The sequence below is a fragment of the Balaenoptera musculus genome, chromosome 11, assembly GCF_009873245.2.
Source record: "Balaenoptera musculus isolate JJ_BM4_2016_0621 chromosome 11, mBalMus1.pri.v3, whole genome shotgun sequence".
Lineage (NCBI taxonomy): Eukaryota > Metazoa > Chordata > Mammalia > Artiodactyla > Balaenopteridae > Balaenoptera > Balaenoptera musculus.
The window spans coordinates 56,283,494-56,309,296 of NC_045795.1; the positions used below are offsets into that span (position 1 = coordinate 56,283,494).

At 50.3% G+C, this 25,803-nt stretch overlaps 1 protein-coding gene across 1 annotated transcript in view; it reads left to right on the forward strand.

Annotated features, from left to right (window-relative positions):
- DLEC1 (DLEC1 cilia and flagella associated protein) overlaps positions 1-25,803 on the forward strand; it is a 99,786-nt gene that overhangs the window by 68,454 nt on the left and 5,529 nt on the right. Inside the window, exons 13-28 of the mRNA XM_036867671.1 lie at positions 335-497; positions 1,637-1,829; positions 2,485-2,543; positions 3,130-3,298; positions 3,711-3,804; positions 4,017-4,147; positions 4,256-4,414; positions 8,063-8,202; positions 18,953-19,106; positions 19,534-19,644; positions 20,614-20,744; positions 21,186-21,368; positions 22,156-22,226; positions 22,692-22,843; positions 24,078-24,196; positions 24,735-24,805. Of these exons, the coding sequence (XP_036723566.1) occupies positions 335-497; positions 1,637-1,829; positions 2,485-2,543; positions 3,130-3,298; positions 3,711-3,804; positions 4,017-4,147; positions 4,256-4,414; positions 8,063-8,202; positions 18,953-19,106; positions 19,534-19,644; positions 20,614-20,744; positions 21,186-21,368; positions 22,156-22,226; positions 22,692-22,843; positions 24,078-24,196; positions 24,735-24,805 (2,100 nt within the window). The remainder of the gene's footprint in view (positions 1-334; positions 498-1,636; positions 1,830-2,484; positions 2,544-3,129; positions 3,299-3,710; positions 3,805-4,016; positions 4,148-4,255; positions 4,415-8,062; positions 8,203-18,952; positions 19,107-19,533; positions 19,645-20,613; positions 20,745-21,185; positions 21,369-22,155; positions 22,227-22,691; positions 22,844-24,077; positions 24,197-24,734; positions 24,806-25,803) is intronic.

Here is a 25,803-nt window from a genome sequence, read left to right on the forward strand (position 1 = left end):
TTCCTGTACAGTTAGAAGGGGCATCCTGCTGAATTTCCTTAAGGTGCCCTGTTCCTTCCTTCCATCCGTCTGTCTACCATCCACCCAGTTTCACTCACTAGGTATTAATTGAGTGCCTGCTACATGCTATGTTATCAGAATCACCTTCTTTTGGTCTGTGGTGACGTGGGGACATGAACCTGTGTGCTGTTGGCTCCGGGTTCCCCTGTGTGCACTTCCCGGGGTCACGATCACGGCCGGTTGCATGTGGATGGTGGCCTGGGTCCTGTGACAGCCTTCGGCCACAGAGTCCTGGTTTCAGCCCTAGGGAAACTTCACTACTGTACTTTGTCAGGAATCGGGCAGCTGGTGGCTCTGGATCTGATCTATGTTTCTGGTGAAAAAAGTCATCCGGAGCCCGGAGAGCTCACAGACTTAACAGCCCAGCACTTCATACGCTTTGAGCCTGAAAACCTTCAGTCCACAGCCAGCAAACTGCTGATTATTAGAAACGCCACGTGAGTGACGCCTGTGAGGGACCCCAGCACACACCCTCCCTCCTTCCTCACCTGGCCTGAGGTCCCAGTGAGGCTGGTGTTTCCTTCCAGAGGCTAGGGAGGAATCTGGGCACAGGATGGAAGGATCCAGATTTGCACTGTCCATCATGGTAGCCAGTTGCCACATGTGACTATTTAAATGGAAATCAATTAAAATTAAGTAAAAGTAAAGACTCACTTCCTCAGTGACACCAGCCACATTTTAAGTACTCAACAGCCGCACGGGTAGCTGGTGGCGATCATATTAGGCAGAGCTGATTTATAAGATGTCCGTAACTGCAGGGAGTCATATTGGACGGTGTTGCTCTAGATCCTCTGGAGCTTCCTTAACCAGGAACAGTTTTCCAGAGAGGTCCTGCCCAGCCCAGGAGGGGAAGCCACCCAAGTCCCAACGTCAGACAGATGATGGCCTGTGGTTTCAGCTCTCACTGCCATTTATTCCCTGACCATCCTCTGAGCTCTGTCATTACACCAGGACAGACCTTGGGGAGCCTCCTGGCCAGACTGCCCAAGTGACCCAGGCCTTGCACAGGCTCTGTCTCCTGGCAGGATGAGTAGTTCTCACCTGCCGTCCCCCTCACCGACACCTGCTGTCAGCAGCACGCCTGGAGTCCCACCCCTCCCACCACCATGGAGTTGTCACCACTCCTGTTGGCAGCCAGTGGGCACATATCTTTCTGGCCAGAGCAGTAGTCCTGGGAGGCCAGAGCTGGAGAGGCAGAGGGTGGGGTCGATGTGGCAAAAACTCACGTGGTAGAAGATAAGGCAGAAAATTTTCCTGATATCTGGTGGGGGGGGGTTGCCTGATGGTTAGAGCATGATTCCCCCGAATCACTGTGGCTCCAGCCTCCAGCTGCTGTGCGGGGCTGTGCTGGGAGGTCTCCAGACTCCCTGCCCCCCGTGCTCTCCCTGGCCCAGGTGCCCCCAGGTCCTCCATGGGAAGGGCCTGAAGGCTGATCTGGTCACTTCCTGCTCCTGGGTCGTTTCCTGCTCACTCCGGGAGCAGGGCCAGGCCAGGCCGGGGGTGGGGGGGACCTGATTCTGGCAGAACTGGGACATGGCCTTGGATCCACTGCCTACTGTCAAGGTCGTCCCCACAGGCACGTGGAGCTGGCCTTCCGCTGGCAGATCATGAAGCCCAACCTGAGGTCCCTAATGCCTGGAGAAACCTACAGCCCGGACAGCATCAAGTCCCATCCTGACAGGGAGACGGCCTTCTCCATCGCCCCCGACATGGGAGCTCTCAAGCCCCACACGGACCACGAGTTCCTCTTGAGCTTCTCTCCTCGAGAGGTTCGAGTGCGGCCGTCTTGGTGGTCACACATGATTGGGTCACGATGTTTTCACCCTCTGTCCCTGTTCTTTGGTGACACTGAAGCCACAGCTGACGCTGCCGAGATCCCTAGCATCCTGCCGAGGCTGGCGCTTAGCTAAGAGCGGGGCCAGTGGCTGGGCTTGGTGTGCAGCTCGTTTTGCCTGGTCCCGACCCTGCACACCCCATCTGCATCCAGAGCCTGGGCTCATTTCCTCGGCTCTGGTGTCTTCCGTGTCTCTACTACATCAAAGGTGTTACCATTCCTGCCCAGCCCACAGAAGCCCCCAGAAAGAGTGAGGTGGGGTTCCCCAGAGTGAGGCTCACACAGCCCCTGCTTTCCAACAGGAAGCCGTGTGTGTCCCAGGCGAGGGGTGGGGGGGAGTGTGAGGGGGATGCCCAGGGACCCTTGCTGGTAAGAGAGCAGGTCTGCCTCTCAGCATGCAGCCACCTCACGGCCTCTCCCGGGAGGGTGTGGTGCTTCAGACTCGTTGAGGGCACTGCCAAGGGAAGCAGCGCTGTGTCTCGTGGAAGACCTCTCTGGGGGCCAGGCCACAGGGAGGAGGGATGCCTGCCATGGCTCCAGCCTTCCCTGGGGCAGGCTTTTGTCTTCAAGGTGCTGCGTTTGCCTTGCAGCCCGGGGATTTTCACAGCGTGCTCCAGATGGTGCTGGAGGAAGTCCCAGAGCCCATGAGGTGAGCGGGAACCGGGCCCCTGGCTGAGGGGTGGGCAGTTGGGCATGCTGGGGGAGGTGCTGGGACGGAGTGGAGGAGCCCCTGACCCCCGGCAGGCTTTGGCGCCTGGGAGCGCCTTGCCTTGCCCTGGCACCCAGGCCTGGAGCGGGCTCCGCAAGCAGGGAACAGCTCGTGGGATTCGCCACCCTGGAACCTTGGAGCTGTGCCCCAGGCTCACGGTTACCGCTGGGCAGCTAGGCTGGTGGCCCCTGGGTGGTGGTGACTAATGAGGGGAGGTTTTGTCCCATGGCGTCACCTCTGCCAGCGCTTGCCTGAGCAAGCTGTCGGTGGGGGGCCTCCAGTCAGCTGGTGTGGAGATCCTGGCTGACGCTGCTGCAGGGTGGTCCCTGGAGGTGCAGGGAGGGACCCCCGTCCCAGGCCTGTGGTTGAGCTGCCGTCACAGCCACAGGCATTCATCTGTTTCAGGACATTGCTGACGCCTCTGATTTCAGGGGGCTTGGGAGCTGTGGGCAGGGGGCGCTTTCTTTTCACAAGACCAGAGATAGGGGACACGATGGCTCCTAGCTCATGGTGGGTTTGTGTCCAGTTTGGACTTGGAAAACCCGAAGGATCCCTCGTACTCTGTGGATGACGTGATTGTCCTGGAAATCGAGGTGAAAGGCTCAGTGGAACCTTTCCAGGTTCTCTTAGAACCATATGCCCTCATCATCCCCGGGGAGAACTACGTTGGGATGACCGTGAAGAAGGATTTCAAGGTAGGTGGTTGTCCCTCCCCAGCCTCGGCTGCCCGAGATGGTGCTGAACTCGGGCGCGAGCATGGGGAGGAAGCGGCTGGCGGGGCCAGCAGTGGTGGTCGCTGCAGGGAAGCTGAGGCTCTTCCCAGAGCCCCGGAACCCACTTGGTTTGAAAAGACGCTGGGCCGGGCACGTCTGTCATTTGTCAGCTTCCCAGCATCCTCCAAACGACAGGACTGTGGCACCCTTTCCTGGGTTTAGGGATCTTTGACCGGCCGTGGCACCCACAAACCCTGCAGTGTGCGTTGGTGCCATTGGGTGGCTGGGATTTAGCTGGGAAGGTGTCGAGAGGACCTCTTGTGAGCCCACAATCCCGCAGTCCTTTAGCAAGTACAGATCTGACGGGGAGGCCGGCTCGGGGTGTGTCTTTCAGATGTGGAACAACAGCAAGTCAGCCATCAGGTACACGTGGGGGAAGATCAGCGACTGCCACGTCATTGAAGTGGAGCCCTGCGCAGGGACCATCGGTACTGCAGGGACTGAGGAAGGGACTGGCTGGGGAAGGAGAGCTCGAGGTGAAAGGGGCCTGTGCAGGGGTCCGTGGCCCCCTGATCCGCTCCAGCCGCAGCCTGGCCCTGTGGTGGGTAAGGAGTCCGCCAAGGCCAGGTATCTGAGCCCGGCCACAGAGGGGACCTGCCCCTGCTTCCTTTCTCCACGGCTCACCTTTCCTCTCCCTCAGAGCCCAGCGAGGTGGAGGATTTTCAGTTGAACTTTACCGGGGGTGTCCCTGGCCCGACGAGCCAGAACCTGCTGTGTGAAATCAAAGACTCCCCCTCACCGGTGGTCTTACACGTCGAGGCGGCCTTTAAGGTGCCTCTGGTGGGGCTGGGCGGCTGGGTGGGCCGGACGGGGAGCCGGGGTAGGGCACAGAGCCCACAGCCCGGGTGGCCCAGTGACGGGCCCCTCTGGGTGCCTCAGGGGCCTGCCCTCGTCATCGACGTCTCAGCCCTTCGGTTTGGTTTGCTGCGCCTGGGGCAGAGAGCCACAAACTCCATCCAGATCCGGAACGTCAGCCAGCTCCCGGCCACGTGGTCCATGAAGGAGAGCAGGGTCTGCCTGCAAGAAAGGCAAGAGGGCGTAAGTCCTGCGATGCTGGCTCATGGTGCCACCCCCACACACACACCCCCACCACACCCCCCACCCCCAGGAGCCGAGTAACCCGCATGGTGTGTGAGCTGTGGAACTGTTGCTGGTGCCTTCAGAGCGTGGAGGCTGGGAGAGGAAACTCCTGCCTGGTGACCTTTGCCTCGCAGAGTCTCCCATCCCCTGTCTCTAGGCAGTCGGGGTCCTTTCTACAGCAGAACTTAACCCCGAACTGGATTTTCCTGTTCGTTTCAGAGCAGCCAGAGTCAGGAAGAAAACAGGCAGCTGAGTTGGGCGGGAAGCTTCCAAAAGGCCTCCGGGGAGGGGCAGGCCGCGGGGCTCCTTGCAGAGGTTCCCAGCCTGCTTGCAGTTTTGAGTACCTGCCACCAGGTGGTGAGCTTGCCGCCCAAACCAAAAGGCTCCAAAAGGAAAATCATTTCCACTCAAATAGCACTTTTCCTTTCACTCTAAAAATAGAAAATATTAAAAGTGGCTAAGCATCGTCATCATCACATTTAGATTATGGCATCATGTTTTGTTTTTTTTTTTATAAATTTATTTTATTTTTGGCTGTGTTGGGTCTTCGTTGCTGTTTGCGGGCTTTCTCTAGTTGTGGCGAGCGGGGGCCACCTCTTCGTTGAGGTGCGCGGGCTTCTCATTGCGGTGGCTTCTCTTGTTGCGGAGCACGGGCTCTAGGCGCGTGGGCTTCACTAGTTGTGGCTCGCGGGCTCAGTAGTTGTGGCTCACGGGCTCTAGAGCGCAGGCTCAGTAGTTGTGGTGCACGGGTTTAGTTGCTCTGTAGGGCTCAAACCCGTGTCTCCTGCATTGGCAGGTGGATTCTTAACCACTGTGCCATCAGGGAAGCCCATGGCATCATGTTTAAATACCATGTTCGGGGAATTCTCTGGTGGTCCAGTGGTTAGGACTCAGGTGCTTTCACTGTCGGGGCCTGGGTTTGATCCCTGGTCAGGGAACTAAGATCCCGCAAGCTGCGTGGCACAGCCAAAAAAAAAATATATATATATATATATATATATATATATATATATATATTATGTTCAATCTTGAACAAGCCCAAGCCACACCAGCAGGCAGCTAGCTATAAACCACTGGCTCACCATGCCCACCCTTCCCACGTGGTGACTGTAGCTCCGTCGGAGCAGCTGCTGCATGTGCGAGACTCTGGCCAGGTCTGTCTGGTGAAAGCACCCTCCCTCCCCAGGTCCCCCATCCTGCTGCCCACTTCCCCTGTTAGTCAGAGGGCCGCACACTTTTCCTTCCACATTCAGGAGCTGAGGAAAGAGAGTCACAGTCACACATACATCTTATCTGCCAATGCACCTTCCCTTCTCCAGGACTCTTCCTTTCCACTTGGAAGCCATTCTCCTTTACCTGGCGGCCTTGCTTCTCCACTAGGCACCCTGAAACTTAGAAGTTATGACAGTTTGCATCGAATTGGCCAACACCATTGCCAAGAAACATTGCCATGTGATCTGTTCCACAGGCTTGGAGTTAGCGCTGGCCCCCCCAGGGCTCACTGGTCACGCTGCTTGGACCATGGAACCACAGAGGCTGGCGCTGGGACTGTGGGCAGGGTGCTATCAGTAACCTTTTCTTCAAATGAAACCTTCAACAGAAGCCCAAGATCTAGAATAGAGTATGACTGTTCTTGGCTCCCAGAGGCCCCCTTGTCAGGCATCCCTGCCCCACCCTGCCACTCCCCACATCCCACTTCCCTGCCCTAGGACTTCTGAGCAACCCCTGGGATTTCCCAGAGCACAGTTGGAAACTTACGGACCTCAGCCAACCTCGTCACTTGATAGAGGAGAAACAGGGAGGGACAGGGGCTTCCCCGGGGCCACACAGCTAATACGTGGCAGAATCGTAACAGATCCCAGTTCTCTGATTCCCAGTCTGTGTTTTTCTCCCATTGTGAAGAATAACTACATTTTACAGTTGAAGTAATTGTCAGTTTCACAGTACATTAAGATTTATGTCCTAATCGAAGCTGGTAGCAGTCCTGTCTCTACAGTTCTCTGCGCTGTATTCTTGTGAGCTCTCAAAAATAATGTTGAGATTTGGGGTTTGTAGATGTCCCCAGGCCAGGGGGACCCAGAAACCCAGCCCCAGACCATAGTCCCCCCCAGCCCCCAACACCCACACCCACACCCACACCCACCGGGCTCCGAAGGAGAGGCACGTGAGGAACAACGAGCGAAGAAAGCAAAGGGGCTCTTTCCTTACCAGCAGAGCTTGGGCCCAAAGCTTGGACAAGCCAGGCCAGAGCACGCCAGCCACGTTTCCTGAGACGTAGGCCAGCCCACCCTCCCTCCATTGCCAGGGCGGTGGAACCTCTGAAGTGAGAGGGCACAGGGCCCAAGATAGCACAGCACGGTGGCCAGGGTGGAGGTGGGGTGGGACCGGGCAGGGGCGGCCAGGTCTCCCTCCAGGCAGGTGCCTTGCACTCCTTCATGGCCTTGGTCTCAAGGAAGGAAGAGACCAAAGAGGAGTAACCTCCCTCCTGGCTGTGATCTTTCAACGTCCAGTGACACCCCGACTAGCCAGTGCGGCCCATCTGGGGCCCTGGGGCCACACAGTCAGGCTGGTGCTCCTGGCCTCAGCCAGGACAGGAAGAGGGGCACTCTTCTCCCCAAGCCTTTTCCTTTCCCTTTTAGTGCCTGGTATGGGGCAGGGGGTGGACATGTCAGGTGAGTGGGAACTAGCCTGCAGTGGGACTGAGTGAGGTGCGGCGTGACGGGGTGGGGAAGAGACCACGTGGGTAGTGTTACCAAACCAAACTTGGGTCCGCTAGCCCACGTGCAGTAAAGCCAATCTACGGACACCAGGTTGTGGTGAAGGAAGGTGTAGTGTTTACTGTAAGGTGCCAGACAAGGAGAATAGGTGGCTCGTGCTCAAAAACCTCAAACTTCCCAAAGGGTTTCAGCAAAACATTTTTGAAGGCCAGGTGAGGGAGGTGGGTCGTAGCGTATGTGATCAGTTCATGCACAGTTCTCTGCTTGGTGGATGGTGAGGTAACAGGGCGGTGTCACAGGGGTTAACGTTATCAGTCCTCAGGCTCCAGTAGGTCTGGGGACTACGTGCTCATGGTCATCAAGTAGTTAATTTCTTCCATTTGGTGGTGGTTTTAGCGTCTGTAAAACAACTTAGGAAACAAACGTGCAGCAGATACTGTCATCTAGATGCTTCAGAGAGGAGCTACAGCAGAGGATGTGGGGAGGGGTCTGTCCCAGAAATGGCACAGTTACAGGTGCAAAGGGCAAATCTGTGGCCACGTGGAAGCTTGTCCCCTCCCCTAGTCTGGGGGCTTGGTGGCTTTCCTTACTTGAAGCCGACAGTTCCTGACGTGCGCCTGCGCAGCGGGGCAGGCAGACCTCTCAGAGCCACCGCGCCGAGGGCGACTCCCTCTGCCTTCCACCTCCTTTCCTTGGAGACTCAGTTTTCATCCTCTTCGTCCTGAGCTCTTGCTCAGCTGTGTTCCCCCACCCGCTTGCCTCCTTCCGCATCCTAGAAGCGCTCGGGGGTTGGGGGTGGGGGCAGCTTGGGGGCGACCCTGGTTGTTCATGGCCAGCACCCAGTTCTGCAGTTGCACGTGTCCCCACCCCTCGTCCTTCTCCCCATCAGGTGTCTCCCTTTGTCATCGAGCCGTCCAGTGGCCAAGTTCAGCCGCTGGGGGAGTGCAGAGTGAGCATCACGTTGGAGGCCCGGCACTGCCAGTGTCTGCAGACCGTCTTGGAGCTGGAGGTGGTAAATGGGACCTGCAGGTGAGGGGGTAGCGGGGGAGCCAGTACGACACACTCTATGCCTATTCGTGGCATATTTATTTATATTGTGTGTAGTTATGTATTTGTCTATAGACGTTTCAGAATTTAAAGGCCTTGATATGTGTTTATTCTATGAAATTTGGAAATTACAGAAAAGAAAATGAACATGATCCATAATCTATTACCTGGAGATCATTCACTAGTAATATTATGGGGTATATATATCCTTCTAGTGTGTATATGCTAAAGGAATATACATTAATGCAACCACTTTGGACACCACTTTATTGTTACCTAGTAAGGGTAACAATACCCTTGGTCCAGCATCAGTCCTTCTGGATATAATCCCAGAGAGACTTACACGTGTGCAGTGGGAGCCGTGTGCTCATGCTGAAAGGCTCATAGCTGGACTGTTCATGACAGTGAAAAACTGGAAACAGCCAACGTTCATCAACAGGAGAATGGATGCAAAATAACTGTGGCAGATTTTCTCTTTTATTGGAATACAATTGACATGTCACTAAGTTTAAGTTGTACAACATACTGACCTGATTCATTTGTATATTGCAGCATGATTGCCATTGTAGCGTTAGCTTACACCTCCATCACTTCACCTAATTATCATTTCATTTTTGTGGTGGGAATAATCAAGTCTCCCAGCAGATTTGATGTATATAATACAGTATTGGTATCCATAAGCACCATACTTCACATTAGATCTTCAGGACCCATTCGCCTGCTAGTTGCAAGTTTGTACCCTTAAACAGCATCTTTCCAGATGCTGGGCACCCCCAGCCCCTGGTAACCACCATCCTACTCTCTGTTTCCACGAACTTGGCTTTTTTAGATTCTACATATAAGTGAGATATTACAGTATTTGTCTCTGTCTGACTTATCTCACTTGGCGTAATGTTCTCAAGGTCCATCCATGTTGTCGCAAATGGCAGGATTTCCTTCTTTCTCATGGCTGAGTAATGTTCCATTGTACGCATATACCACATCGTCTTTATCCATCAATCTGCTGACAGACAGTTAGGGTGCTCCATACCTTGGCTGTTGTGAATAATGCAGTAAACATGCAGGTGCAAATATCTCTTTGATATCCTGTTTTCACTTCCTTTGGCTATATACCCAGAAGTGGAATTGCTGGGTCAGGTGGTAGTTCTATTTTTAATATTTTGAGGAACCTTCATACTTTTTCTGTTATGTCTGAACCAATTTACATTCCTACCAGTGGTGTACAAGGGTTCCCTTTTCTCCACATCCTCACCAACACTTGTCATCTTTTGTCTTCTTGAAGAGAGCTGCTCTAACAGGTGTGAGGTGATATCTCATTGTGGTTTTGATTTGCATTTCCCTGATGATTAGTGTTGCTGAGCATCTCTTCGTGTACCTGTTGGCCATTTGGATGTCTTCTTTGGAAAAATGTCTAGTTCCTCTGCCCATTTTAAAATTTGATTTGTTTGGCATTTTGCTATTGAGTTGTATGAGTTCTTTATATATTTTGGATATTAACCCCTTATCAGATATGTGTTATTGCTGACTGAAAAAAAAAAAAAGCACAACCTAAAAGTTGAGAATTATGTTTTATTCTGGGACCTTACTGAGGACTATAGTCCAGAAAACAGCCTCTCAGATAGCTCTGAGGTAAGGGAGGAGCCAGAATATATGGGAGTTTTTGCTGAAAAAAAAAAAAAAACATACAGGGGAACATCAAAAGACTACTGCTAATCACAAAAAACAGACATCTCAAGTTAATGATTTTAGTTCTTTTCTGTGTATGGGAAGATGCAAGGTTCTGGGCTTATCGAAATCATTCCTTTAATATGCATCTTCACTACTTATGGCTGGTACCCTGTCTCTCTCCATCCTGAATTCCCCTCAGGGTGCACTGGTGGAGGCAGGTGCAGTGACTGCTGGCTTGAGGGTTGCAGCATCCTTTGTTTACTGAAATGGCAGGCAGCATTCTTTGTCCACAGTGTGCAAATACTTCTCCCATTTGGTAGGTTGTTTTTTCATTTTGTTCAGTGCTTCTTTTGCTGTGCAGAAGCTTTTTAGTTTGATGTAGTTTCACTTGTTTTTTTTTGTAATTAATTATTTTATTTTGGCTGTGCTGGGTCTTCGTTGCAGCGCACGGGCTTCTCTGGTTGCAGCGTGCAGGCTTCTCTAGTTGTGGCAGGAGGGCTCTAGAGCACGGGCTCAGTAGTTGGCAGCGTGCAGGCTTGGTTGCGGTATGTGGGATCTCAGTCCCCCGACCAGGGATCGAACCTGGGCCCCCTGCATTGGGGGCGTGGAGTCTTAACCACTGGACCACCAGGGAAGTCCCCCTCACTTGTTTATTTTTGCTCTTATTGTTTTTTGTACTTTTGGTGTCAAATTCAAAAAAGCATCCCCAAGACTGATGTTGAGGAACTTCTTCCCTGTGTTTTCTTCTAGGTGTTTTATAGTATCAGATCTTATGTTTATGTCTTCGATCCATTTCAAGTTAATTTTTGTGAGTGGTGTAAGATAGGGGTTCAATTTCATTTTTCTACATGTGGTTATCCAGTTTTCCCAACACCATTTGTTGAAGAGACTGTCCTTTCCCCATTGAGTGTTCATTTATTTTTAATATAAGTATAGTTAATTTACAATGTTGTGTTAGTTTCAAGTGCACAGCAAAGTGATTCAGTTATACATACACATAATATATTGTTTCAGATTCTTTTCCATTATATGTTATTACAAGATATTGACTATAGTTTCCTGTGCTATACAGTAAGTCCTTGTTGTTTACCTGTTTTATATATAGTAGTGTGTATATGTTAATCCCAAACTCCTAATTTATCTCTCCCCACCCCTGCGCCACTATCCCCTTTGGTAACCATAAGTTTGTTTTCTATGTCTGTGAGTCTGTGTCTGCTTTGTAAATAACTTTATTTGTATCCTTTTTTTTAGATTCCACATATAAGTGATATATGATATTTGTCTTTCTCTGTCTGACTTACTTCACTTAATATGATGATCTCGGGAATTCCCTGGCAGTCCAGTGGTTGGGACTTGGCGCTTTCACTGCTGGGGCCCGGGTTCAGCCCCTGTTTGGGGAACTAATATCCCACAAGCAGTGCAGCGCAGCCAAAAATGAAAAAGAAAAAAGAAATCTCTAGGGCCATTCATGTTGCTGCAAATGGCATTATTTCATTCATTTTTTTTATGACTGAGTATTATTCCATTGTCTATGTGTACCACATCTTCTTTATCCATTTATCTGTTGATGTACATTTTGGTTGCTTCCATGACTTGGCTATTGTAAATAGTGCTGCAGTGAACATCAGGGTGCATGTATCTTTTTGAATTATGATTTTTCTCTGGATATATGCCCAGGAATGAGATTGTAGGATCATATTTTAATGCTATTTTTAGTTTTTGAAGGAACCTCTATACAGTTCTCCAAAACTGTTGAACCAATTTACATTCCCACCAACAGTGTAGGAAGGTTCCCTTTTCTCCACAACCTCTCTAGCATTTATTATTTTTAGACTTTTTGATGACGATCATTCTGACTGATATGAGGTGATACCTCATTGTAGTTCTGATTAGCATTTCTCTAATAATTAGTGATGTTGAGCATCTTTTCATGTGCCCATTGGCCATCTGTATGTCTTCTTTGGAGAAATGTCTGTTTAGGGTATTCTTTTTTTTAAATTTTTTAATAAATTTATTTATTTATCTATCTATCTATTTATTTATTTATTTTTGGCTGCGTTGGGTCTTCATTGCTGCGTGCGGGCTTTCTCTAGTTGTGGCGAGCGGCGGCTACTCTTCGTTGCAGTGCATGGGCTTCTCATTGCAGTGGCTTCTCTTGTTGCAGAGCACGGGCTCTAGGCACATGGGCTCAGTAGTTGTGGCTCACAGGCTCTAGAGCACAGGCTCAGTGGTTGTGGCACACAGGCTTAGTTGCGCCGTAGCATGTGGGATCTTCCCTGACCAGGGCTCGAACCCATGTCCCCTGCATTGGCAGGCAGATTCTTAACCACTGTGCCACCAGGGAAGTCCCTGTTTAGGGTATTCTTGGCTCTCTTGTCAAATATTAGTTGAGTGTATACATGGCATTTTTAAATGAGCAAATACCATTGTATTCTGGGAGGAACACACTGGAGATTTCAAAGGTTATTAGTGATATTCCCTCCCTCACTCCCTCCTTTCCTTCCTTCCTTCCTTTCTCATGGAAAATTTCTTACGTATATAAAAATAGTATAGTATAATGAACCCCTGTGTATCCATCATCTACTTTCAGTAATTATCAAATCACGGCAAATACTGCTTCATCCACATGCCTCATCCATTTCTGCCCCCCCACCCTTCTCAAACTATTTTGAAGCATAATATTCATTTTCTTAAGTTGACTGGTGGTAACATTTTGTTTCTTAAGCTAGGTGGGGGTGGTACACAGATGTTCTTTTTATTATTATTCTTTAAACTGTATAGATATTTAAACTGTATATTTGTTTTGTAGTCATTTCTGCATGTATTTTGTATTTTGTTATAAAAACTTTAACTGCTCACTTTAAATCTTCATGAATACTTGAATTATCCTCCAAAGAGAATGTGCCATTTTATACTTCCACCTCCAGGGTATGAGATGCCCATCACCCCAGACTCTCACAGTGACAGATATTCTCAGACTTTTGGTACTTGGACCAGCAACAGGGGGGAAAGTACCAGCAATGTCTCATTCAAATGTGCTTTTCTACAGCTAACATTATGGGTCTAAGTATGAGTCTTTTCAAACCCACCGGTAATTGCGTGGTTCTTCATGGTCCCTAAATAAGGTTAAGTCTGTCTTCTCCTCAGGCAGAATGAATGCCTTTTATTCAGTATCTGCTTATTTCCTTTCTTTTCTTATCTCTATTCTTTCTTCTTAAAGGACCTTGTATTAATCAGAATGTTTACAGTTGCAAGTGAGGGAAACACATCAATTTAGGCAAAAAAGGGGAACCATTGGCTCATGTACCTGGGCATTCCTGCCCTACTGAATCCAGGGCTCCAGCCTGTTCTTTTGTCTGGTCTTCTACTTCTCTCTCATTGTCCACCCTCCTTCCCTCTCCTGCACCCACCCCATCCTTCAACTCTGCTTCTCTCTCTTTGTTGGCCTTTCTCTCCCCTATTGGCAGGGGCCCTTGGCCACAATGCCCCAGGGAAGGGGGCCACTTGGAGCTCCAGGCTCATGCATTCCCAGCTTAATAACCTCTGTGAAAAATGAAATCTGCTTTCTCCAGAGATACACTCTGAATGGATCTCTTTGGTCACCTCCCCGTGGCAGGGGGCAAGGATCCAGCTCCAGAAGAGGCAGGTGGGAAAGCTTGCTGGACAGTAAAAACAATAGCTACCACAGTCTACCACAAACCTGCTGGATCTATACTGCATGAGTTTAACCATTTTCCTCATATTTTCCATCTCTTGGGGTTTTTCTCCTCGCTCAGGGATATGCCCTTGGCCCTGCAGGTCACTAATTCAGTCTCTGGTGGATACCCTTGTTTTGGCAATCATGCTTTTCAATTTCAAGCTTTTTTTTTTTTTTTTTTTTTATGAATTGTTCCTTTTCTATAGTCATCTGTTATTGTCTTATGGATGCAACAGCCTCTCAGATTACCCCGAGGAAACTAATTTTAGTTTCCTCAGATTCTGGTTTGGAATCTTTCTTCACTTTTTGGGTTTCTTTCTACATCTAATAATCCTTGGCTGTCCATTCCTGTTCTGAAGGAGGAAGTTGCTTTGCATAAGGAGCCGGTGGTGTCAGTTTCCTCTGAGTATGTGGGTGCAGGTGTGGATGGAGTCCTCCTCCCAGGACTGAGTGTGTGTGAGTGTGTGTGAGTACCCTCAGAGCAGACAGCTCCCTGAATCCCGTAAAGGGAAGGGGCCTTTGGGGAAAACAGCCCAAGACAAGCAGTCGAGGAAACCCACACTGGCCACCTACACGAATCAGTCCCTTCCTTCCTTCATAAATAGGATCTTTTTGGTCGTTTTCCCTTGGAGACAGTTGAGAAGCCCAGTGTTCCTGCAGGATCTGCTGTGACCTCTCTCCAGGGCCACGCCAACATTCTTCACTGCAGGTGGGGTAAATCCTGCTGCAGGATTTACCGGTCTTCTGTGTGATGCCTGAGCTCTGGGAGCCAGTATAGCTGAACCCGCCACGCTAATCTCCCAGCGCTCCTTTAGTTACCTCCCCTGCTCTTTCCCCACAGCCCACCCTGCCTTGTGATGCCTCTCATTCCACTGTTACGGAATCTCTGCTTGGCCTTTTCCAGGGGTCTTAAGTAATAATTTTGTTCTCTGTTTTATCAGTTAATCTGATTACATCCTTTCTTTTAATTTTTTTCTCATTGGAATAGCATTATATTTACTTTATTCTTTATTTAAAAATTTTCACAAATTATGCATAATGTTAACATAGTGTATCTTATTATAATAATGATATATGGGGCAAATATAATAGTTGCCATTCGGGACCCACTCTCCATCCTTCTTCACCCTGCTCTCCTATTTCTTCTCTTCCTCAACAACACTTGTTACAGTCTATCCTTCAATGGTACTCATTCTGGTATGTGTGAAGTGATATTTCACTGAGGATTTGATTTGAATTTTCCTGATGGCAAATGATGTTTAGCATCTTTCATATGCTTATTGGTTATCTGTAGATCCTCTTTGGAGAACTATCTCTTGAATTCTGTGCCCATTAAAAAAAAATAAGGTTATTTGTCTTTTTATTATTGAGATGCAAGTGTTCCTTTTTTTTTTTTTTTTGAGGTGGAAGTGTTGTTCTTTATGTATATTCTAGATACATGTCTATTATTAGGTATATGATTTTCAAATATTTTCTCCGATTCTGAGAATTGTGTTTTCACTTTCTTGATGGTATGTATACTTTGAAGCACAAAAGTTTTAAATTTTGGTGAATTCCAATTTATGTATTTTTCTCTTTTGTTGCTTGTGCTTTTGGTGTTATATCTAAGAAACCATTGCCTAATGTCCCAAATATTTACTCACATGTTTTCTTCTGAGAGTTTTATAGTTTTAGTACTTATTCTTAGGTCTCTGATACGTTTTGAGTTAGCTTTTGTGTATGGGGAGAGAAAAGAATCCAAGTTCATTCTTTTCCAACTAGATAATCAGTTGTCTCAGTACTGTTTCTTAAAAAGACTTTTCTTTATCCATTGAATTGTCTTGGCACCCTTTGTGAAAAATCAGTTGACTGTAAACATGAGGGATTATTTATGGACTGTCAGGTCTGTTCCATTGATCTATGGGTCTGTTCTTATGCCATATCAACATTGTTTTGATTAATGTGGCTTTATAGTAAGTTTTGAAATCAGGAAGTATGAATTCTCCAACTTTGTTTTTCTTTCTCAAGATTGTTTTGGCTACTCTGGGTTCTTTGAATTTCTGTATGAATTTTAGGACCAGTTTATCAATTTCTGCAAAGAGCCAGCTGGGATTTTAATAGGGAGTGTATTGAATCTGCCGATCAGTTTGGGGAGTATTGCCATCCTGACAATATTAAGTCTTCCCATTCTTGAACATGAAATGTCTTTCCATTTATTTAGGTCTTTTCATTTCTTTCAGTGAGGTTTTCAGTGTACGAGTCTTGTGCTTTTTTTGTTAAAGTTATTCCTAAGTATTGTATCATTTTTGATGCTTTTGGATATGGACTTTTCTTAATCACGTTTTATTATTATTCATTGTTAGTGTGTAGAAATACAAATAGTTTTTTGTATATTGACCTTGTATCCTACAACCTTGCTGAACACATTACTTCTAATAGTTTTCTAAATAGAAGATCATGTCGTCTGCATTTAGAGATAATTTTACATCTTCCTTTCCTTTTTTTTTCTTTTAAATTTTTATTTATTTATTTTTAGCTGTGTTGGGTCTTCGTTGCTGTGCACGGGCTTTCTCTAGTTGTGGCGAGCGGGGGCTACTCTTCGTTGTGCATGGGCTTCTCTTTGCGGTGGCTTCTCTTGTTATGGAGCATGGGCTCTAGGGCACATGGGCTTCAGTACTTGTGGTGTGCAGGCTCAGCAGTTGTGGCTCGCAGACTCTAGAGCGCAGGCTCAGTAGTTGTGGCGCATGGGCTTAGTTGCTCCACAGCATGTGGGATCTTCCCGGACCAGGGCTCGAACCCATGTCCCCTGCATTGGCAGGCAGATTCTTAACCACTGAGCCACGAGGGAAGTCCCTACATCTTCCTTTCCAATCTGGATGCCTTTCCCTTCTATTTCCTGCCTAATGGACCTAATAATACTCCAGTACAGTGTTGAATGAAAGTGGCAAGGGTGGACGTCCTTGCCTTGTTCCCGATCTTAAAAGGAAAACATTGTCTTTCACCTTTAAGTATGATATTAGCTGTAGACTTTTTGTAGATGTCCTTTATCAGGTTGTGGAAGTTCCCTTCTATTCCTAGTTTGCTGATTGTTTTTCTCATGAAAGAACGTTAGATTTCATTGAATGTTTTTTCTGCGTCTTTTGAAATAATCATGCCATTTTTGTCCTTTTTTAAATTAATATGGTGTTTTTCACTAATTTTTGCATATTAAACCAAAAATTTTATTTCTTATTTGACCTATTGTTTATTTAGGAGTGTGTTGTTTAATTTACACATATTTTTGTTTCCCAAATTATTTTCTGTTGTTGATTTTTAACTTGATTCTCTTGTTGGAGAACATACTTTGTATAATTTCAGCCTTTTAAATCTGAGGCTTGTTGTATGAGCTATCTTATGGTCTGTTCTAGAGAATATTCCACGTACACATAAGAAACATTTTGCTGTTGTTGGATAGAGTGTTGTATAGAGGTCTGGTTGGTTTATGGTGTTAAGTCTTCTATTTCCTGTTCATCTTCTGCTTAGTTGTTCTGTCCACTATTTATAATGAGGTATTGAAATCTCTAATCATTATTTTTGAATCGTCAGTTTCTCCCTTCAATCCTGTCGTTTTTTGCTTCAAGTATTTTGGAACACTGTTGTTAGACATGTGTATTTATAATTGTAAGGTCTTCCTGATGGATTGACCTTTTTATAATTATAAAATACCCTTCTTTGTCTCTAGTAACAATTTTTGTCCTAAAGTCTATTTCATCTCACATTAAAATAGCTACTATAGCTCTCTTTTGGGTACTGTTTGCAGTATATTTTTCCATCCTTTTACTTTCAGCATATTTGTGTCTTTGAATCTAAGGTGTCTCTTGTAGACAGTATACAGTGGGATCATTTTTTTTTAATGCATTTTGCCAATCTCTATCTTTTGTTTGGCTTTTGAATCTATGACCTATCTCAGTCTCGTTCTGTGGCTATAAAAAGATAGCGTGATAACTGCAATTAAACCTCATTTTCAAATATATTTTACAGCTCTTTATGGGGACAAGTCTTTTCTTCCTTGGTATTCTTGAAGATTGCCAAGCTGGCCAAGATGGTAAAGGTTTTTTTGTCTTTTGGAAAAATCCTTAATTATTGAACAAAGTGAACAGCGCTCAGAAATTTATGGCCCCCCCCCCAAAAAAAAATGGGGGCGGGGAGGAGGTTAAAAAAAAAGAAGATAACATGAGACATCCTTGTAATGGGACCGTTCTGTGTCTTGACTGTGGTGGTGTCATGCGTATCTGCCTGTGATAAAATTGCGTAGAAGTAAACACACACAAACGAGTCCATGTAAACCTGATGGGGTCTGAATAAGATTGCTGGATTGTATCCGTCTTGGTCTCCTGCTTGTGACATTGTGCTGTAGTTAGGCAAGATGTTACTATTGGGAAATTGGGTGAAGAGTGTACTGGATCCCTTTGTATTTTTTTTTTTGTTGTTACAGCTGCATGTGAATCTACAGTTATTTCAAGATAAAAAGTTAAAAGCAAAATGCATGTTATCTCCATTCCTTATATAAGAAAAAAAATACCCTCAGACATATTTGTGTGGGTCTATTTCTAGGTTTTCTACATTGTTCCATTGATCTGTTGTATACATCCCTCCACCAATAACACACTATCTTGATTGCTGTAGCTGTATAGTAAGTCTTAACATCCAGTAATTTCCCACTTTATTCTTTGTAAAAATTGTTTTAGTCTGTGTCCTTTATCTTTCTATATAAATGTTGCAATAAGCTTGTCTATATCTATAAAAATCCTGGCTAGGAGTTTGATAAGAGTTGTGTTAAACTTAACAGATCAATTTGGGGAGAATTGACATCTATGTTGAGTCTTTTAATCCATGAACATGATTTATGCCTCTCTATTTATAGTCATCTTCGATTTCTTTCATTGGTGTTTTTGTAGTTTTCAGCACACAAATTCTATACGTGTTTTATTAGATATTTACCAAAGTATTTCAATTTTTTGAGCAATTATAAATGGTATTATATTTTTAACTTCTGTTTCTGCATGTTCTTTGTTAGCCTGTAAAAATGTGATTGATTTTGGAGTTCCCTGGCGGTCCAGTGGTTAAGACTCTGTGTTTTACTGCCGAGGGCCCGGGTTTGATCCCTGGTCAGGGAACTAAAAATCCCACAAGCTGCCTGGCACAGCCAAAAAAAAAAAAAAAAGTGATTGCTTTTTATGTGTTGATTTTTACCCTGTCACTTTGCTGACTCGCTCATTAGTTCTAAGATTAAAAAAAAAAATAGATTCCTTGGGATTTTCTCTGTAGACCATCATGTCATCTGCACATAGGGAGGAGTTTTAATTCTTCCTTTCTGTCGAGTGTGCCTTTTATTTCCTTGTGTTCCAGCCACCTGCCTGTGTATGCCGAGGTGCAGGAGCCCTACGTGTACCTGCAGAGCAGCCAGGTGGAGGTCACCAACCTCTACGTGGGCGTGCCCACCGAGACGCCTGTCACACTCATCAATGGCACGCTCCTGCCCACCCAGTTCCACTGGGGCAAGGTGGGTGAGCCCACGCTGTCGGGCCCTAGGCCTGCAACCCTCAGCCCCAGAGGCCTGTGTGGAGGGGGACATTGCCCCCCAGACACCTCCCAGAACAGATTACTGCCCCTGGCGCTGACTCTGCCGCCTGCCCCACATGCCACGGCAGACAGGGCCATGTCCCTGTGCATAAGAGCCAGCTGTCCCTGCTCCCCATCACCCTGGGCCTCCCAGGGTGGCTTATTTAGTCCAGGATGAGGTCCACCTGTGGTGGGAGAGGAGAGGGACCTGTGGTTTATCCCCACGCAGGAGCACCCCACCCTGCAGGTCTCGCTGGGGGCCCCCAGTCCACCAGCCTCCCCAGAGTATGCGGCAGTGCTGAGCCCTCTGTCTGGACCCCGGGTCCATCCTGGAAGCCCAGCACGTGACCCACCCATGTGTCTGCCAGCTCCTGGGGCTCCAAGCAAGCTTCTGCACAGCAAAAGTCTCCCCCAGGCGTGGCACGCTGGGCCCCAGTGAGGAGCGCCAGCTCAGCCTAGAGTTGACTGCTCATACCCAGGTGAGTGAGGGCTCAGGGGCCTGCGTGCCCAGGAAGGTCCCCCGGCTGCCTGCATCTGTGCCTGCCAGGAGGTCTACCCCAGACCCCTCTCCTGGGCTGTGTCAGTGGGGAAGAGACTTCTTGCATTTGGGTCTGGGCTCCCCATTCCCTCTGGGCCTGCTGTCTAGGGACACAGGGCCTGGATGTGCCCTGACACCCTTGGGCACCACCATTAGCCCTCGCCAGGCCATTCTCTTTGGAACAGGTGGGCCCAGCTTTCCAGCTGCCCGGAGATGCTGAGCAGAGCTGCTGCCCACGGCGGGCCCTGTGCTGGGTGCTGCAGGGGAGCCTGAGCGGCACCCAGGTTCCTCCCAAGAAGGACACAGCTTCTCCTGGGTGCAGCCCACAGGAAGGCCATTGGCCCGAATGTGCTCAGTACTGGGTGGTTGCCGGCTCTCCGTCTGTGGTTCTTGTGGGGAAAGAAACTTCTTCCTCGCAGGGTCTAGCAGCCCCAGGTCCCAGTCCTCTCTGGCGAACATGTGGACGGTGGGCTTTCTTACACAGCTGAGCCTGAGCTCGAGGGTGACGGCCGGGCCCAGGCCTGGCACAGAGCAGACCTCACGCAGGAAGGGCTTGATTTCTATGGTAGCAGCTTCATCAGGATAAATGTGCGGCTTCTCCAGAGGTCCGCTTGGAGGGGTCTCCTTCACGTGGGCCTGCCCAGATATTTGGAGCCGACTCACAGCCAGGAGCCCTGAGGAAGGGGCCAGGCCTCTGGGGGGCAGGGGTGGGCTGACAGGCCGGGTCTGGGCATAGTGGCCCACTGGAGGGTCTGGGAGCCCTTCCACAGAGATGAGCCTGGACAAGACCTTTGGGTTGAGCGCCCCCCAAGCACCCTCCTGTGCTGCGGGAGCCCATCTGAGGCCCCTCTGCTGAGGCCAAGCCCTGGGCTTTACCTGAGTGATGCCCTCCCGGTGGGCTTCCTTATAGGAAGAGTTGATGGACCTGGCCCTCCCTTGTAACGTGTCGGGCATGAAGGAGCCACTGGTTCTGGGCATTTCCGGGAAACCCCGGGGACTGCAGGTGGCCATCGCCATCTCTGCAGAGGACGGTGACAGCAGGTGAGCCCAGGGCAGGCCCGGGACCTGGGGGCTGAGGCAGCCGCTGAAAGGACCGGCCTTGAGGGGGTACCAGCCTCCTCCCCGTGATTCCCGCGGCCGGGGAAAGGCCCCTCACAAACTCTCTGGGGACAGCCCCGTCCACCCCATCACTGCCTTCTCTGTGGTCTTTCCCCACACACTGGAGGCGTGGTGTTCAGGCGGGGAGGAGACGGCAGGGGACGGGGCTGTGGGTACCTTGGGCTTTCCCACGCGAGGCCCGGCAACTGGGAGACAGGCCAGTCTGCCCCCGGCCAGGGAGAGCCTGGGGGGTTTGCGGCCTCTCTTGGCATCGTGGGTGGGCGAGGCGGGTGTGTCTGGCGCCCCCAGCCCCAGGTGGCTCGCTGGGGAGGGCCGAGGGTGGCGTGTAACCTGGTGCTCACGGGCTCGGGGCGGTGTTGCCAGCACAGAGCTGTGGCCAGGCCACCCGGAGAGGCTCCACCTGGACTTCGGCTCAGCAGTGCCGCTGCGGACCCGCGTGAATCGCCAGCTCATCCTGACCAACTGTTCCCCGATACAGACCCCTTTTACCCTCAAGTTTGAGTACTTTGGGAGCCCTGCAAACAGCCTGCGCCAAAAACCCAGCCGGTAAGTCTGGTTTCTTTCAGAGGCTGTTTCTGGGGAGGATGTGGCCCGCTGAGGTGGAGGGCTTTGGACAGGCCGGGTGGTACTGGGGCCCGCGGACGAGGGAGAGGTTATTGGAGGTGGAGGGAACCGTGGGCAGGGATACGCGAGGCACGCTGCAAAGCTGTAGCTCGGAATCAACTGCAGTGAAAGTATTTACACTGAGAGGTTGGCTAAGTTTACCAGCACCCCGCTGCAGATGCCTCGCCACCAAAGCTCCTAGGGCGGGGATGGGAGTGGGGGAGTGGTGGCGGGGGCTTCAGAACCACCGACTGCTGGTGTTGCAGGGCACCAGGAACAGCTCCTGAGCCATTAACTTGCCCATTGCAGAAAGTTAGCATGTGTTCAATGTGGGACAGATATCAGCAGGAAAGAGTGGAAACGGCCTGTTGCAGAAGGCTGGACAAGGGTTGGGGAGTCTGGGCTGGGTTTGCATCCAGGGGTCACCAAGGTGCAGAGCCTGGGGATCGGGGTCCCTGCCCTGGAGCCCTCCTGAGTTTGTTGGGAGGCAATCCCTGGGGCTGGCAGGCGGCCTGCAGCTGGGATGCTTTGGGTGGTAGGGGTGCAGCGGGAGCAAAGACCACAGACAGAGGTGAAGAGGAGGCCTGACCAGCTCTCCCCTGGGAGGAGCAGGCAGGGCCACCTTCCTCCGCTGGGCACCTGGGGGGATGCTGGTTGCCAGAGGAGGTGGCTCAGGTCTGGGGAAGGGCCCAGATGGCTTGATGTGATTTCCACGTCCCGTCTTGTCAAGCCCCGACATGCCTCCTGCCCTGCTGAAGATGGCTCGGATGCGGGAGCTCTTGGCCAAGCGAGAGCAGCTGGGTAAGAGTCCCAGGGCAGGCGCTGAGCCCAGGCCTGGCCAGAGCGGCGTTTCGCGTGGCCTTCCAAGGAGGTGGGCCAGTTGCTGCAGGAGGGGACCCTGACCAGAGACCACTTCTCAGCGCCTTTTCTAGCAAGGTCCCTGAGATGGCCGTGGCCCTCCACCTGACAGCGCCCCCTCTTTTAAATGAGGCCATCATCCCCTTGCCAGGGCGTACGGCTTGTGCGCAGGGCCTGGCTTTGATTTGGGAGGGGTGATGGCTCAGAAGGGAGGGCTGAGGCTCGGCCCTTGTGGGAGGTGAGAGAAGCTGGACCCTGGGCCCCAGGCTCCCAGGAGGAGGGTCTGTTTAGCCAGACCAAGGAGAGGCTGTAGGTTGGCTTGTCTGGTTCAGTGCTTTGCTGACGCTTGAGGGTTTGGACCTCTTTCCTGCCCTGGGGCCTGAATCCCCGTTTCTGGTTCTCCTGCAGAGTTTATGGAAAGCATGCTGTCCCACGGGAAAGGAGCTGCCTTCTTTCCCCACCTCTCCCAGGGTGTGCTGGGGGCCCACCAGAAGCTTGGCATTGACCTCACAGCCTGTGCGAACATGTGGGGCGAGTACTGGGACAGCCTCATCTGCACAGTAAGGAAACAAAGTAAACATGTCCCAAATCCTAGGCTACTGAGTTATTGCACAGAAGATTTTCTTGAACTATTTAGTAAATTGGATGGGTTAGTTATAGTAGATATTTGCTCTAAATTGTGCTGTGCCCAATGACAAAGAGTTGATCAGCTTAATATACAAAGCGTTTCTTAACTAACAATAAGGGGGGCAAAAGCATCCCAAATAGGCAAAGGGTTTGAATAGGGAATTCAAAAATGACAAATAGAGATGGCCAGTGAACATGAAACATGTCACCGGCACTGGTAACTAAAGAAGTGAGAGTTAAACCACTGAAATACTAGTCTTTGTGAGATTAGCAAGGTTCAAAAGTTGTCAGTGAAGGTGCAGGGGAAAGGTACTCACGTACACGGCGAGGCCGGCTGGGAAATGTGTGGCACCCTTCGGAGGCACTTCTGCAGGGCGCTGGGGACACACAATTAAGGTTGCCCCAAGGAAAGGAGTGGATACAGGGAACAGATAAATTCATACCAGGCTTCCTTTTCTTCTCAGCGTTGTTTGTAATAGAGGGGGGAGAAAAAAGGAAACAGTGTAAACATCCATTGTCCGTCAGGAGAAGATCGGATGAAAACATTAGGCTACATCCATGCCGTGGGATTCCGGACAGCCCCTTAAATGATGCTGTAAACCTTCATTAGTAAAATTATCATATGTTGTAAAGAGAAAGATTACCAAAACAAAGCATGTGCAGAATGCTCCTCATTTATATCTGTGTTTTATGCACACAAGTCTGTCTAGACAGTGGTACACTAAAATGTTAACAGTGAGTCATGCTGGGGGGCGGGGTAGGATCATGGGTGAAATACATTCTATTTTAAATTTTAAAAAGACGTTTATCACCTTTTATTAGCAGAGAAAAATAATGTTATTTCCATTTAAAAGATAAAGAAATTTAATCAAAGGGGCCATAAGAGGCCAAAGACTCTCAGCCTGGGAGATCCGTGCAGTCGCAGGGCTGGGCGGGAGAGCAGAGACGGGAGGGCAGGACAGGGAAGCCAGGGCTGGGAGGCCAGGCCTTTGGGGGGTCTGGGGTGAGCGTCAGACAGGGGGCAGTGAGTCCTTGCCCAGTTGGACCAAGCTTTGGGGACCCTGGGCTGGCTGGAGGAGGGAGGGCCTCTCACGGAGGGGATGGGGAGCCAGGGGATGCGGTAGCAGCCGGTGACGAGAGCGACGCATGATCGGTGTGTGTTTGCAGGTGGGGGACCTGCCCCCAGCGGTCATCCCGGTGCACATGGTGGTGGTGGGCTGCCCCATCAGCTCCCACAGGACCGCCCGCTACACCACTGACCAGATCCAGGAGGAGCCTGTTGTCAGGTATCCCTGCCTCGCCCCCGCCCGCCCCCTGCTCTAACCCTGGAAACCCTCTGGCCTCCACCCCGGGCTGCCCACGCCAACTCGTTGCTGTCCCACCGGCCCAGGGCCACTTGGTGCCATCCAGCTCGAAAGCCCCAGGCCAGGGCTACCCCAGAGGAGAGAGGCCTCAGGTGGCACGGCCGTGATCTGCACATCTCCGCGGGCTTTGCGGGGACAGGCGTAGCGAGTAGTCACTGTGGTCTGAGGTCAGGGCCGGACTCGGGACCCCTCACTCCAGCTGCGTTGGGGTCTGTGTGGTTGGTCAGTGCGGTTGCAGGGTGGGTGGGGTTTACTGGTGAGCAGCCCTGGCTCATGGTTCACCGGGCACCGCATGGGGAGGGCCTCCAGCCCTGGGGCTCGGTGACACTGGGCTGAAGACAGACCGCTGTGGGGCCTCCTGCCTGCCTGAGCCCCGGCCCCGGCCCTCCCCTCTCAGGTGAGCTGGCCTGCGGGGTGTGCGCTGGCTGTGGCCCTGCTGACCCTCGTCTCCTGTCTCCAGGTTCGGCACCCGGGTCTCTGGAGGAGACACAGTCACCCGGATCCTTCGCCTGAGTAATTCCAGCCCCTGTGGTGAGATGCTCACGAGAGAAGTCGGGGCTCTTGCTGCAGGCTCTGCTGCGTGGTGGGCCAGGCTGGGAGGGAAGATTGGGGTTGGGGGGAGCTGATGGCCCGCGACCTGGAGCCAAGTGGGCTGGGGTACGGCGGAGGGAGGCCCCCGAGGGCCAAGGTCAGGAGTGGCCAAGCCAGTCTTGGGTTGTCAGAGCTACTTCCACCCAAGAAGACAGGACTTGCCCTTGCCTGTAGGACCTGGGGTCTCCCAGTGTCCATGGGCCACAGATGCCCTCCCCTGGTCGGGTTCACTTTGCATAGGGACAGGCACTTGTAGGGGACACCTTTTCTCTTCCCTTCAGCCAGCAGCCCCCGAGCTATTTGCCAGGTGCTGTGCAAGGGGCTGGGGATACAGAGGCAACAGGACAGCAGGGGCTGTGCCTGATGGGCAGGACGGACGTGACCATGGGCTGCCAGCGTAGAGTGCACTGAGTGCGACTGTGGGGGCGGCCAGAGTGCTGGGGGTCTGTGTCGAGGGCCATCAGGCTGAGGCCTGGAGGAGAGTGACCCAGCTGGGACTGAGGGAGCATATGGGCCACAGGAAGAGCCAGGGCCAGCTGAGAACCAGAGTCTCCCGAGGATTATTTAAAGCACCTTGAGGCTGGGCCACCCCAGAGCAAGTGAACCAGAGTCTCTAGGGGCAGGGCCTGGGCACTGTGGTTTTTAAGCTCCTCGGGGACTCAAGGGAACATCCTGTTGGTGGAAGAGAATGGCCACTCTGTGACCTTGCTTATTTTTGTCCACTGGATCTGTGCATTTGGGGTGTATTGGACCACTCTAATCATATCTTTATCAAGTTCTTCTGGCGTTTGTAGTTTTGCTGTGTTTTTAGCTTCTGTATTGTTAGATGCACTTGACAACTAATGATGCCTCTTATCACCCTGTAACCTTCCTCTTTGGCCCCTTCAGTGCTTAAATCCCACCTTGCCGAATAGCAACATTGCTCTCCCTGGTTGCAT